Source organism: Triticum dicoccoides, chromosome 4A, assembly GCF_002162155.2.
Source record: "Triticum dicoccoides isolate Atlit2015 ecotype Zavitan chromosome 4A, WEW_v2.0, whole genome shotgun sequence".
NCBI classification, from domain to species: Eukaryota; Viridiplantae; Streptophyta; class Magnoliopsida; order Poales; family Poaceae; genus Triticum; species Triticum dicoccoides.
The window spans coordinates 735543747-735557598 of NC_041386.1; the positions used below are offsets into that span (position 1 = coordinate 735543747).

A 13852-nucleotide genomic window follows, 5' to 3' on the forward strand; every position below is an offset into this window, starting at 1 on the left:
CTCCCGGATACTGCAGGAATACCTTGTGTGCTATCAAATGTCAGAACGTAACTGGATGATCATAAATATGCTCTACAGGTATCTCCAAAGGTGTCTGTTGAGTTGGCATGGATCAAGATTAGGATTTGTCACTCTGTGTATCGGAGAGGTACGGTATTTCTGGGCCCTCTCGGTAATACACATCATATGAAGCTTGCAAGCAAAATGACTAAGGAGTTAGTTACAAGATGATGTATTATGGAACGAGTAAAGAGACTTACCAGTAACGAGATTGAACTAGGTATGAAGTTACCGACGATCCAATCTCGGGCAAGTAACATACCGACAGACAAAGGGAATTGCGTATGTTGTCATTTTGGTTCAACCGATAAAGATCTTCGTAGAATATGTAGGAACCAATATGGGCATCCAGGTTTCGCTATTGGTTATTGATCGGAGAGGTGTCTCGGTCATGTCTACATAGTTCTTGAACCCGTAGGGTCTGCACGCTTAACGTTCGTCAACGATATAGTGTTATGTGATTTGGTGAACAAATGTTTCTTGGAGTCCCGGATGAGATCACGAACATGACGAGGAGCTCCAGAATGGTCCGGAGGTAAAGATTGATATATAAGACGATGATATTCGGACACCGGAAGAGTTTCGGAGTGCACCGGGTAGTCATCGGATCGCCGGAAGGGGTTCCGGATCCCCGGGAGGTCTATGGGCCTAATGGGCCAAGGGGAGAAACACACCAGCCCACAAGAGGGCTGGCGCGCCCCTCTCCCTGGCCGCCGGCCCTAGGGAAGGAAAGGGGGGAGGGCTAGCACATGTGTGCCTTCAATTTACTCTCATCAGCAGTCCAGTGCACTGAACTAAACCAAAAATGATCCTTATATGTGATGCTACTCTTTTAGTTTTTTTTGTAGGTTTGTTTGCTCTGGTATGTTTCGCTGATCGAATAACTTATTCTCTATGTTTGGTTAGGTTTGTTTGCTTTGGTATGTTTCTCTGTCCTGGCATGGCAATCAACATCAACAGAACAAGCACGATATACAACACCAGCCCAACAATTGAACATTTAGAGTGAACACAAACAGAGATAAACCCGAGTCAAATACACAACACCCCATACAAATCGACTAGTGACGCATTGCATTTTGCAAAGCATATGCCCAGCTAGTATATAGTAAGAACTTAACTGAATTAATGCACTTGTTTGTTAGATAGAAATTTTCACCCATGTTAATTACTACAAGTTCCCCCACATTAACTTCTGATAGTCATTTGCATTGGCTACTCATCTTAAATTCGAAGTATCAAGGTCAGTGCATATTTCAGTTATGCGTGTTTTTCCATGCATGTTGGTAGTTTGATTGTTGTATTATTTGTACCTTGGTGATAGAGACCCAAGATGGTTAAGAAAACACTAGTGCAGAAACACATCTTCAGAAAAATTGACTGAAGATTTGTACGTTTTACCATTCAGTGTAATAAATTGCTAACATGTTTATTGGAAGAGAATCTTATTAGGGGTAAAGAGACATGAACAATACAGGTTTGATGGGAGAAGAATGCTAGGTGGCTAGAAATTACATGCATCAGCTGTTATATTAGCTTTAATCTTGATTCTTCATGTATCTGCATATTTAGTTTATTTTCGTCGTGCATGTAACTTAGATGGTGTAGGGAGTAGCTAGTCGTCAAGGCTTTAGTTGAGTGCACGTAGAAGGCGAGATGCCGAACAGCCATGCGATGTGGCAAAGTCATGTGAAGCGGCAAGGTGCATGAAGGACTGAAGCCAGACCGGCTGACTGGAGTTGCAGCCATGAGATTTCGGTGAGTTAGTTGCATGCATACTATGTTGGCTGGGTCGTGGCCATGGAGGCCGCAAGTACTCCCTCCGTTTCGAATTACTTGTCTTAGATTTGTCTAGATACGGATGTATCTAGCACTAAAATGAGTCTAGATACATCCGTATCTAGACAAATCCAAGACAAGTAATTCGGAACGGAGGGAGTAGTGAACATGGCGTACATGTAGTTGGCTTGTTTGTTAGCGCATGGACTGTTAGTTGTATGGCCGAGTCGTGGCTGTTGGAGCGATTCCAGGACTGGATAAGGCCTGTAGTGCGTGTGTTAGTGCCTGCATGGCTCAGTGGGATTAGTGGCCGAGGGAGACGGCTGGCTAGTACGCCTGTGAGTCCTTTGTACATATAGTGGCATTGCTCGAGTAATGTGGAGTAAAGGTTGCGAGAGGGATGGTGAGAAAAGATGTAGCCATGGTGGTCACCAAGGTAGAAATTCCACTGGGCAAAGCTAGTAGCATTTCTTCCTTGGTGCCTATCTGTGTGCATGTGTTGTGTCCTTGTCCTGTGTGTTCTTGAGAGAAACCGAGAACAGGAGAACAGAGGAGAGAAGGAAAAGGCTGGCGGCTGTGTGAGGCAGCCCGGCACCAAAAACTTGTCTCCATTGTTGTATGTGTGACCTGCGAGAGGCAGCCGAGAGGAAGAAGAAGTGGCGCTGCGAGAGGCGGCGCCAACATAAGCTAGCCAAATGGCAATGAACGTTTCGGGCAGGCATTACTATTCATGCTTAAATAGTATATGATCATGCTAATTCAGCCATATGAGCAACAGATACATCCAATTCGTTTCAATTTTTGGTGCCTTTGACTTCAACTTACAGTCATATTCTACAAGAGGTAACAGGTACCTTACTGTAGTTGTGGGATCTCCCAGATCAAAGCGCTAGCTGAGCCTTTGCCTCTTGGGCTGGGTTGAGCCAACTCCCCCTTCCTTGTCGCCTTGGTGAACCGTAGTGGTAGCCGGGGTCATGGCCTTCACCCCTCTTCCAACAATGGGGTTCTCTTCTCTAGAAGAAACGGTGTGCTCTTCAAGCTCTGGGCACTCCTCGGATGTCTCTGACCACTCGTTAGGTGTCTCTGATGACTCGTCGGATGTTACGCCCCAGCTTTCGCAGAGGTCCATAGTAACTATGGCATTCTTTTGCCCAATCAGAATCCTGCCAGCCAAAGGTACTCTGTTTCACAAGTTCGCTATGACAGACAATTGGAGTGAGAATGTTCTTAACTGTGGAGCTAGCAGTCTAGATCAAATTATCCAAATGTATGTGATTTGAACAAAGGGAAAGCTTAATACTAAATCTCTCCTGTTCAGTCAGGAAATGAAATAAAAATAATGAGGACATAGACATGTACCTTGAACCACTCAAACATGCGAGGCCGACAACAGGCCCGCCGCCGCCTAAGTTAATGGTTCTCTTAAGCCTAACCAATTAGGAGCAATCACTTACAAATTCCCCAAGATAAGAGCAATATAGGTAAAAAAAAAATACATATATGCAATATAGGCATGTCTGTGTTATACATTTAGTACCAAAATGAATCCATGAGTACAACTTTAGTTAACATTGTTTACGTATGTGCAACATGTTACGGGATGGGGTTCTAGTTTGGAAGGGCGTTCATAATGTTACTATGGTAATTACCTGAAATCAATGGAGCTCCACAACTGAATGATGCCATGTGCTGCTCCTATAATTAGAAGTGGAAAGTATGGATGGACAAGGACACAAAGCACTGGAGACGTAGCTTCCAGCGTACGAATGCACTCCCTTTTCTGCAAGTCCCAGATCTGAGTTGAAAGAAACATAACGTATACGAATGGACATTATCATTATTCATAAATTAATTAGCTAGTGTGCGGTTGTTTGATGATAATAGCACATATACGTACCTTGGCAGTGCAATCTTCAGAGCCAGTGATCACATACTGTTGATCTCCACGTGTGATAAAATCAAGGCAGTTGACAACATCCATATGCCCAGGCAAAAAATATTCAGGGTCGGAAGAATCAAGCCTCCAAACCTGAAACACAAGAACCATATTCAAGGAGAGGACTTAAAGTGGAAAAGTAATCTTCATAACACCTAAGTTTAAATATAGCAAAAAGGATAAATCCGTCTAGACAAACCTCTACATAGCCATCCAAAGACCCACTTGCAAAACTGTAGGCGTCCCAGGGGTTAAATGCGACTGTCATTAAGCCAAGGCGGAATGTTTGTGTGCGCATCCACCTCAGCTCCCAGTCCAAAAGCACTGTGTCTGGTGACAACACATACGGCATGCTTGGATGAACAGCCAGTATTGGAGCGGTTGTAAAATTACTAGGTTCAATAGTCGTGATATTTTCGATATTTGTTACGCACGCACAGTCGTACACATGGAGGTTACCAGGAGGTGTCATAGCAACAATCCATTTCATCCTTGCAATAAATTTGACGCAGCTGACTGCAATGGGAGTGGTAGCTATTATTAGTACTCCATGCTGGTGTATATTTGTATGACGATGCAATCTTAATTGTTACTGTTATATATGGTTCAGAAAGAGTACCTGTATAATACTCTGATACTTCAAACGAATTCATCGGGTACTGCATGCCATTATACAAAATGACACTGTTAGTTCAGCGGGAAAAGGCATACATTGTAACCTGTCAACACTATATACACATTGATCGAGCTTTTATTGTGATGACCATTCTATATTTTGCAGCATCATATATTACAGAGAATGCATTAGCTTGCCTTCATCTCATGGTTCCATGCGTGAGCATACCCACTACAATGACCTGTTAAAATCCTGTGTGACAACATAAAATTAATCGTCGGATATAATGATATTCAACATGTTCACTTGAACAAAGGAATAGAAATATGTACTGTGCCCATATTATGCTTGCTACCAATATATGCACTCACCATGGCTCTGTTGGATGTGCATCTAGGCAACACACATTATCAGGATTATACTTCACCGTTGTGTCCTGATCCAACAAAAAAACTAGTCAATATCTGAAACAATATCTGAATTAAGTTGGATGATCCATATATGCAAGCCGACCACATGTGGCATGCGCATTGTTGGTCGAATTGCCTAGGAAAGCAAATGCATTGAAGTCAAGTCAAGAGATGAAGAAACAGAAGTGCTGATCGAGTTAGTGTACAGTAAAATGCAGTAAACTAGCAGCGTTGGGTACTCCACTAACAGTCAGCCCCTCTCCAGCTATCAGTGGAACGCCCACCAATACTGATGCTTGATCCTGGTCCTCTGTCAGTGATTGGACAGTTACAGTCGATGTAGCACCACCTTCAGTGACTGGCCCAACACAAATAGCGCATGCCACATCACCTCTAATATATAAAAAATACATTCAGTATACTATGCTAGGTGGACTGAGCCGTGATTAGTAATATATTCAGCTGGGGAAGCTCTCGCCCCGACGACAGTTAAAAAAGAAAAATGTGTTCCAAACAGGCCCTTTATGTGTCTATCCACCCGAAGTGGAAAAGTGCAGCAGGGTGTTAATAAATGATTCATTGAATGTACTTCTCCTAGACCTAGTCGTTAGCTGTAGATGAAATCTACTGATGCAACTACCATCACATATGTTGTACACAACGGGGAATCAGACAATATGTGTGAAATTCCTGTTGTAGTATATATACATGATCAATGCAGTGCCGATCCTTCTAACTCTCTTTTGTGAACACTAATTGAGATGAATATATTGTGCAGATGAAACAACTCACCTCGTATGTAATCTCTCTGTACTTCACATAAATAACTTTCAGTTTGACCTCATGCACCATATTCCCAAACTCTTTGGCTTCCTCGAAATACTGATCAAACTCAGACTGGTCTTTGAATAAGCTTATGTGCTTGTCTCGCAATAAATTGCTCTGAATAACGAGATCAAAGTCTTTCTCTTCCTTTAGCTTCATCTCCTCTTTTGTTGTCACAATCAAATTGTAAGTGGATCTACGAGACAAAATTCCATACAACGGCAACTTTGTGAAGCACCATGGGGACTTGCCGCTCCTGTCTACAAGTCTAAATGCCACATTCTCATCTGTGTTGTTTGTTAGGTGCAGTGAGCACGGGATGAGCTCCTCGGGATGATAGGGGAAACGGATTTCCGGCGGATGGACGTCGAGTATCGGTAGCTGACTGATGGACCCTGAGATTTCCTGCTAAACAGATGAATCAATGGATAGCCATGTAAGGGTCCGTACAACTTGCGTGAACTAATCAACAGCTGCCTATTAAATCAATACAAATTTTACAATAATATTATAGATCAATATGCATTGTGGAAATAAACTAAAACTAGACAAGATAAACTCTCAGCTTTCCAAAGATTAAACACAAAATGCAAAGCCTAGCATTTAATTAATTAACACACTTCTTTCTAATTAACACTAAATGAGCTCACCTTAGACATTGTGTCTCCAGCTTGTTGTCTCGTATCTGCACTTAACTGCTTCTCACCATAATCTATTGATTCCTTCTCATAATTCACATTCTCAAAATCCATAATTGCTACTGTGTGTTTTTTTCCAATCACAACCCTAACATATGATAGGTAAGTACCCAGACAACACCATAAGTCTGGCATAAAAAATAGGAAGCATGAAAACATACAGCCTTACACAGTAAAGGAAAAACATGAAAATATACCTTCCCATCGCACATGCGAGATGGTAGATAGCTCCATCACAACCAGTCTTGATGATTCTTTTAAGCATTGGGGGGCATGAATATATCCTATGGTATATTTCTATCAGCAAGTACAATGGAAATCCATGTATGATCGAGTACATTTAGTGCAACATAAATGTATAGTTGACTAAGTAACGGTGTGCTTCATAAGGCACCAGCTATAGTTAATTCATTTTAAATTACCTGCAATCTGTGGTGCTCCAAAAATAAATAGCACCATCTTTTGAACCTGTAAGTAGAATCTCAAGATTGGATTGGTACAGGACAGACGTAACCGGAGATTCAAAAACTCTAAGTGTATATGCACATATCTTTTCCCGCAAATACCATATCTGATTTGAAAAAAAAAAACATTCCTTATGAGAACTCTTATATGTAAACGTATTATATTACTCCCTCCGATTCCTTTTCCTAGGCCCATCTCAAAATAATCTTGTACGTAGGTAGAGTTTTCCAAAAACCTCGATTCAAAGTGATCAACAGCTTTGCTTCTTTATGTTTTCTAAGATGCATTTTTTGTGCCGGATCTCCTCTAAGATCTCAACTGTTGTGGAAATGAGAATAATTAATACAGCGGGCGACTAAAGCAACCAACAGGTGACTGGTTGTTGAAGAAACGAGGTTAATTATTATAGTGGGCTTCCAAATTGACCTTGACAAAAAAAATGGAGGGGCATAGGAAAAAGAATCGGAGGGAGTATCATGTCTTTCCGTCAGAATGTCAGACCTTGGCAGTCTTGTCATTTGAGCCCGTAACCAAAAACTCTTGATTGTGGTATGTGAAAAAGTCCAAGCACTTCACTTTGTCCGAATGCCCAAAGAGAATGCAGTTAGATTTGGGAGAACCAAGACTCCCAACCTGCACAACAAAATAAAAGCATAATGCCAACACCTGTTCATCATGCTGAGAGAGAGTGAGAGAGTCGTACCGTCACAGTGTAATCTTCTGAATCACTACTAGCCGCAAAGGTGTCATTTTGGCTAAATGCAACATGTCGCAGTTTTTCAAGCTCAAATGTCTGTACGCACTCCCAACGCTTGTCCCAGTTCCAAAGTTTCAGGTTTGTACCCGCTGACAGCAAATACGGATGGGTTGGATGAACGGCCAGTGACTTAAGTTCCTGAAATCTGCCAACTCTAAAACTTGCAATCTTTTGCATTTTTTCATAGTCATACACATAGATGTTACCAATGTTTGTCCCAACAACAATCCATTGCTTTCTTGCAATAAATTTAACACACTTAATTTCTGCAGTGAGGCAGGAGATTTATTAGTATGGCATCTTTCATGATGGAAATATTAACAGAGGTCAGAAATCATGCCATATGTCGCTGAGACTCTAATCGAATCCTTTTTTCTCTGCCGGTATAAAGAAATTATAACTGTGTTAGTCAATGGAGACCAAAGCATGCATACATGCATATCCATGCCGAGAGGCATCAACACAGTATTTATCCAAAAAGAAACACTACTACGTGCCTGGGTTCGATAGTCCCAAATTTGAACATGTCCATTCTTATTTCCGATTATTATCCTGGCACAAAGAAGTTACTGGTTTAGTTAACCATGAAGCAAATATGTGCAATATTCCATATCTTACATGTAAAAAAAAATACCATTCGTGTGCTCAGTGCCAAAAAAGAGGTCACATACTGAATGAAACTATTAACTGATTAGGAACCCATTCCTAAGGTAAGTAACACTGGAGACCATTGTTACGCTGCATTTTGAAATAACAATAAAAAAATGCACCAAGATCTTGATAGAAATAGAGATGGAGGCAAGTTCTTTTTTTCGATTCTGTTTTTTTTTTCATGAGTGGCCTCCAGTTTTCAAAAATCTCGGCGATTCCGGCTTTTTTGCCCCAACTTTTCAAAACAATTTTGAATCCAAATTTTTTTTTACGTCTGAATATAGTCAGTTTAACACTTTATTTACATGAAGTGCTTCATGTTTCAGTGGTCATACAGCCCCCTTACCAGTGATGGTCGCGAGTACATTTCCTTTCTGCCACACTGCAAGCACTATTTTTATATAAGCGTTGAGTAGCGCCAAAAGGTTTATTTCACAAATCAGCAGGCTAGTAGGTCACGTACTCTACCACTAAGGAAAAAGCTTGGTTGTGATATTTTACGCATACGAAGTCTATTTGACATTGCTTCCGTGGTTTAAATTCAAACAATTCGGGCGGTAACAAGTTTCTCTAGGGGCCACTGAATTTCGGTAACCGGTCGGTTACCGAAATTTCGGGCCGAGAAAAAAAAGACCCTGGATGGAGGTGTCACATGAATATTCAACAATGAGTAAACAACTCAAGAAAAAACACTTCATCTTGACCTCTGCGTGTTACTGCGTATGGTTTTTTGCTGTATAAAGAATGCACTCACCGTTGCTTGCACTGGTCCATGTCCAAGGAAGCCAGGTGATTGCCATATGGATTTTTATTGCATAAGATTATCTGATTCAACAAGGCTATGGTTAACATGGCAAGGGACCAACTCAAAGTTTTACTGCAGACATTGCAAACCAGAAAGATAAAGCAGAACCCATACCTTGCTTGAGGGTGAGGTTGGCTGCGAAATACATGATCATGCATGCACGCAAGTAAGTGTAGTCCAGAACCACCACCACAAAATACAAGTGAAAACAACACATAAGGTGAAGTAATATTTACACTATATGTCAACCTTTCAATTTAAGCGAGATGAACTTGTATCTATCCACCCTCCATTATGTAGATTACTAAGGAACTACTTCCTCTGTCTCGGTTTACAGGGCATGCACGTCGTTCTAGGTTTACTGGTATATGTTGAGAATCCAATGCTATACTTTTGGTGAGATATAACTCATATTTAATTAGTCAAATGGATGACCTAGAACTACGCACATGCCCTATAAACCGAGACGGAACTATTAATTGACAGAAACAGAAAGTGGTTGGATCCTTCTCCGGACCCTGCACAAGCGGGAGCTACATGCACCGGGCTTCCCTTTAAACAGAATGGCTGAGATTTATTCTCGACATTTCCCCATGAAAGATTGAAGTCCAATAGTGTTCTCTCAAGATGTAATTTGCAACATCTATATGTATATCTTGAACGACAAATCATTGATGATGTGGCAATGAACTGCACTAACTAACAATTTTCATGGAGAAATAAGTGATGGAGAAACAATGTCAAACACTTATCTGCATGGTGCATTTTATATTAGTTCTAATTTTCTCAGTATTTTTTAGTGAACGAGGGGTGTCTTTCAACATCTTAATGTTTAATAAGATTATGCAATAACATACAGACAACAACTATCAAAACTTAATGTGTGGGTCACCTAGCTAGCTCATCACATTTATGCTGATATAGTAATATCTTACCTTAGACGGCAATGTTGCATTGTGTCGTGGCAGTGTATAAAGTGCTTTCAGTTTCACCTCCCGCACTGCATTCCCCATCTCTCGAAAAAACCTATCTGGTTGGTTTTGGAAAGTTTTTATATGCTCATCATCCCCCAATATTAGTGTAGCACTGTGGAGGATCACATCTATGATATACTTTCGTGGTCGATCTTCCTTCTCTTGTGTTGTCACCATGAGAGTGTATGGGGTGTTAGGTGGCACAAAGCCGTATAATGGCAGCCTTAGGAAGGAGGGCCCCATGCTCTTGTCCATAAGCCCGAACACAACATGTTTGTCGGTGTTATTTGTTAGCTGCAACGGGCACGTGATAGCCTTGTTCGGCTCAAAGGGGAAGCAAAGAACAAACTGCTGAAGGAGAAGAAGATCGCTTGCCCCTGTACTACATTCTAGTTCAGCAAGCCTATCAATTATATGCTTCATACTAGCTGGTCTCTTTGATGGGTCAACTTCTATGCACTCTATCCCTATCTCCGCGCATACTCGAATTTGTTCCCACTGCAATGTATCCAACATTGCATTATTCCAGATTGCAAGTACCTAGGAAATTGTAACGATGATTACGTTATGACATGGATCTGTAACATGATTATTTCAAAATTTGACTTGGAATGGTGACACATAAAAATCGTTCTTACATTCTCGATAGTTTGATACCCCTTCTTTCCAGTCAACATCTCTATAATTATAACACCAAGACTATATAAGTCAAACTTGTGTGTGATTTCACCACTACAGAATTCCGGTGCCAAATATCCCCTGAAAATACGTTTAGTCTGATCAACTAGAAATATGTAGAGAAAATGCAATATAATAACATTAAATCTAAAAAGGTTAAAGATTGTTTGACAGCTTTAGTAGGCTTACATTGTTCCACCCACATTTTTAGTAACCACCCGTGTTTGGTCTTCCTCGAAACACCTTGATAGCCCAAAGTCAGTAATTTTTGGCATCATATCTCCACCCAATAATATATTTCCAGGTTTTAGATCTAAATGCAGAATTTTTGTTTGGTGAAGATAATTTAACCCTTCGCATATCCCTTTGATTACTTTGTAGCACTTTCTCCACTCAAGTTTTTTGGATGAATCTACAAAAGGGACATGAGAAATGGTATTTGATTTAGTACTATATATTTGAGACACCTGGTTCCTTAATTTCTGAATGCAAGATAGTATATTACAGGGTAAAAAGAGATGTGCTTCAGTGCTTTCTGAAACTGCTTTTACACGAAGCACAAAGCACATGTGACTAATTAACACCAACGGTATATTAGTAGTCTTATATGAAGTAGTCAGGTCGTTGTAGCCCATATCCAACCCACTCAATACGACAATCATATAGACGAGGGGATGAGGATACTGCCCCTGGTGTTGCCTGGTTCATGTGATTAGGGGGGGAGGAAGGATCATAGAGAAGAGGAGGAGAATTTGTCTGAAGCTCACCGATGACAATGGCAGCTTCAAGTTTGTCGTATCGGCAAAAAACATCAGCGTGCACCAGATCGGTGAGCTGTTCCACAGCAGTGTACTGCTCCTGCTGAAGCTGCTCCCATGCCAATAGCTTCCCGCCATCTAGTCTGCTGCCACATTGCCACGCAGCTAAGCAGGGTGTCATCATGGCATGGAGCCCGTTTGCAAGCAGCCAGAAGAGGGGCTTCGACTCATTCACCAGGACAGCGGTATGCCCACGCCCAGCAAGAGCCGTCTGAGGGCACTCTCGCCACTCTGAGGCGCTGCCGTGGGCTCAAGCTCGTAAATGTTCAACTGGCATGGTGAAGGAGACACGCGATGCATTTTCTGTGCAGGGCTGTCATATCGACTGTGTCGGCGTCACCGAGAGCCCTCCAGACGTGAGGGCGCAGGGACGAAGGTGTGCCTGACTGTTGAGTATAAGGATTATTAGGAAGTATAGGATAGACTAGGATTTGTTCCTGCCTTGTCTTGTACTCCAAGTTGGTCTTTGTACTCCTATATATATGTCCACGAGGCTCAAGCAATACAACGAACTATTCCACCAATCCTCTCTCTCCCTTCTAACACTGACAAGCAAGCAGAGGGGAGGAGTGGAGGCGTCGTTTTGCCATGTCTTGGCTCGTGGCTGTATGATGCAGTATGCCTACTCGAAAATGTTTGGAGGAACAGCGCCATGGCCGATCTCTCCATGGAAATTCTCCGTGACTAGGAGGAAGAGGATGGTCCATGGACATATGGTCTTTGGAGCCAGATATTGCCAAGTGTCGAAACTGCCCTCTCATTAAGACGAGGCTGGTGGGTTAGCATGCACCTCTAATAATTTCCTATCAATTTTCTTGGAAAAAATGGTTCATATCCAAAAAGCACAGGAACAGAAGCCTTGTTTCAGCTATATACTTGAGTATGTTGAATCAACCAAGTCATATACAATGAAGAAATATGAACCTACCTGTAATATAGCCATCAAGACTTCCTTTAGGTAGATACTCAAAGCATAGCAATCTTTGTTGTACATCCGCCATAACCATTTTCCCATTGTAGCTTTCCATATTTCCTTGTGTGTCAGCACAATATCCCAGAAACCGTACGATGTTTTTGTGCTTTGCCTTGATCAGACATTCGACCTCTCGCTGGAATTCTTTCTCATACATATACGTATTGGACAACCTCTTTATAGCAACGGCCTCATTCTCAAGCATTGCCTGCAGTAGTGAGATCATGCATGGATAAAATTGAGTTTACATTTTTGATAAAGTTTGATCAAATCAGAGTCAGAGTACCTTATAAACCACTGCAAAGCCACCTCTTCCAATTTCCAACTTATCAGAAAAATTATGTGTGATTTTCTCCAAAAGTGGGAATGGCAGGGCCATGGGCTCTGCATTTTCATCAAGTAGCATGCACTCCAGCTCAATTTCTGTTATACTACCACGGTGATCCATAGGGTACCCCTAGTTTGAAACAAGAGAACACACTTTAATTATCTGTGAGGGCACGAACTACACCAAATGAACTTCCCAATTTCCCAACAAAACAAGATGCATCTTCTGTGGTGCAGATGGAAACGACATATCTTCCATATAGCAGACACTATTAGCTTTTAGTTGGCTGTGTGTGCCAAGCACTGTGCCATTAGACCAACATGTAGCTAGATAACTAATTCACTATGAGAAGTTTGCAAAAAACTAATGGAAAAAATGCATGCATGAAGCGCACATGATGAACCAAAGCATGGATCCTAACTGAATAAACACGATTAAGCAGAGAGCTTGGAGATGGATTGGCACTCCAGTTATATTTCACGCAATACTTACCCTAGCTAAGCATGAAACGAGAACACATCAATAATTTATGAGGCCACTAGCTAGAACAAAACTTATCATTTTTACCCAAGTGAACCAGAGTAAGGATCCCAACAAATTAAACAGGGCTAAGCAGGGAGGTGCTGAAAGAGAAGAAGGATGGCAGTTACCTGGCTGGAGATCCGCCTAGTAGTGAATCAACGAGTTCTAAGCTAGTCTTCTGAACCAGTAAGTATAAGGGAAGGGAGGGGATTTGACCAGCTGGGAAGTGATGTGAGATGTAGATCTGCATCCAAATATGAAATGTTTAGTTTACATGTTAGGCGCATCCAGCCTGGGCCGATCAAGAATACCGTGTTTGGTGGGGGTTGCTGGAATCGGTCACCTTGCACGTGTCGTCCGGAATGGAGTGGGCCATCATTCAGACAAATTAAGATGAGTGAGGCATCATACCTCCCTTGTTAAATTACTCCTGCCTGCTATGATTAATTTGCGCATTCAGTTGATTGTTTACTATTGATACCATGTCTCGACTAGTGCTACGCACTACAAACCCCATATGCTAGTGGCATGCTCCATGCTCGGTTAGAATGAACAAA

General features: G+C 41.6%; 1 protein-coding gene across 5 annotated transcripts; it reads right to left on the minus strand.

Moving 5' to 3' along the window:
* Positions 1 to 2573: 2573 nt before the first annotated feature.
* On the minus strand, positions 2574 to 13544 carry LOC119288251. 5 transcript variants are annotated; one of them, XM_037567886.1, is made up of 25 exons: positions 13424 to 13544; positions 12732 to 12902; positions 12401 to 12653; positions 10844 to 11066; positions 10615 to 10735; positions 9938 to 10516; positions 9117 to 9137; positions 8952 to 9022; positions 8044 to 8098; positions 7887 to 7923; positions 7493 to 7812; positions 7291 to 7422; positions 6747 to 6895; positions 6522 to 6608; positions 6277 to 6412; positions 5594 to 6034; positions 4763 to 4827; positions 4589 to 4643; positions 4395 to 4434; positions 4235 to 4291; positions 3975 to 4105; positions 3737 to 3868; positions 3489 to 3634; positions 3199 to 3267; positions 2574 to 3002 (listed from the first exon to the last, which is right to left on the minus strand). In XM_037567886.1, the coding sequence occupies exons 2-25, from the start codon at positions 12891 to 12893 to the stop codon at positions 2729 to 2731; spliced, it is 3756 nt and encodes a 1251-aa protein (XP_037423783.1). In that variant the 5' UTR covers positions 12894 to 12902; positions 13424 to 13544; the 3' UTR covers positions 2574 to 2728. The 5 variants fall into 5 exon arrangements, with proteins under 5 accessions (XP_037423783.1, XP_037423782.1, XP_037423780.1 ...); XM_037567885.1 differs by having other exon boundaries at positions 4214 to 4291; XM_037567883.1 differs by having other exon boundaries at positions 3975 to 4291; positions 5594 to 6031.
* Positions 13545 to 13852: the final 308 nt, after the last annotated feature.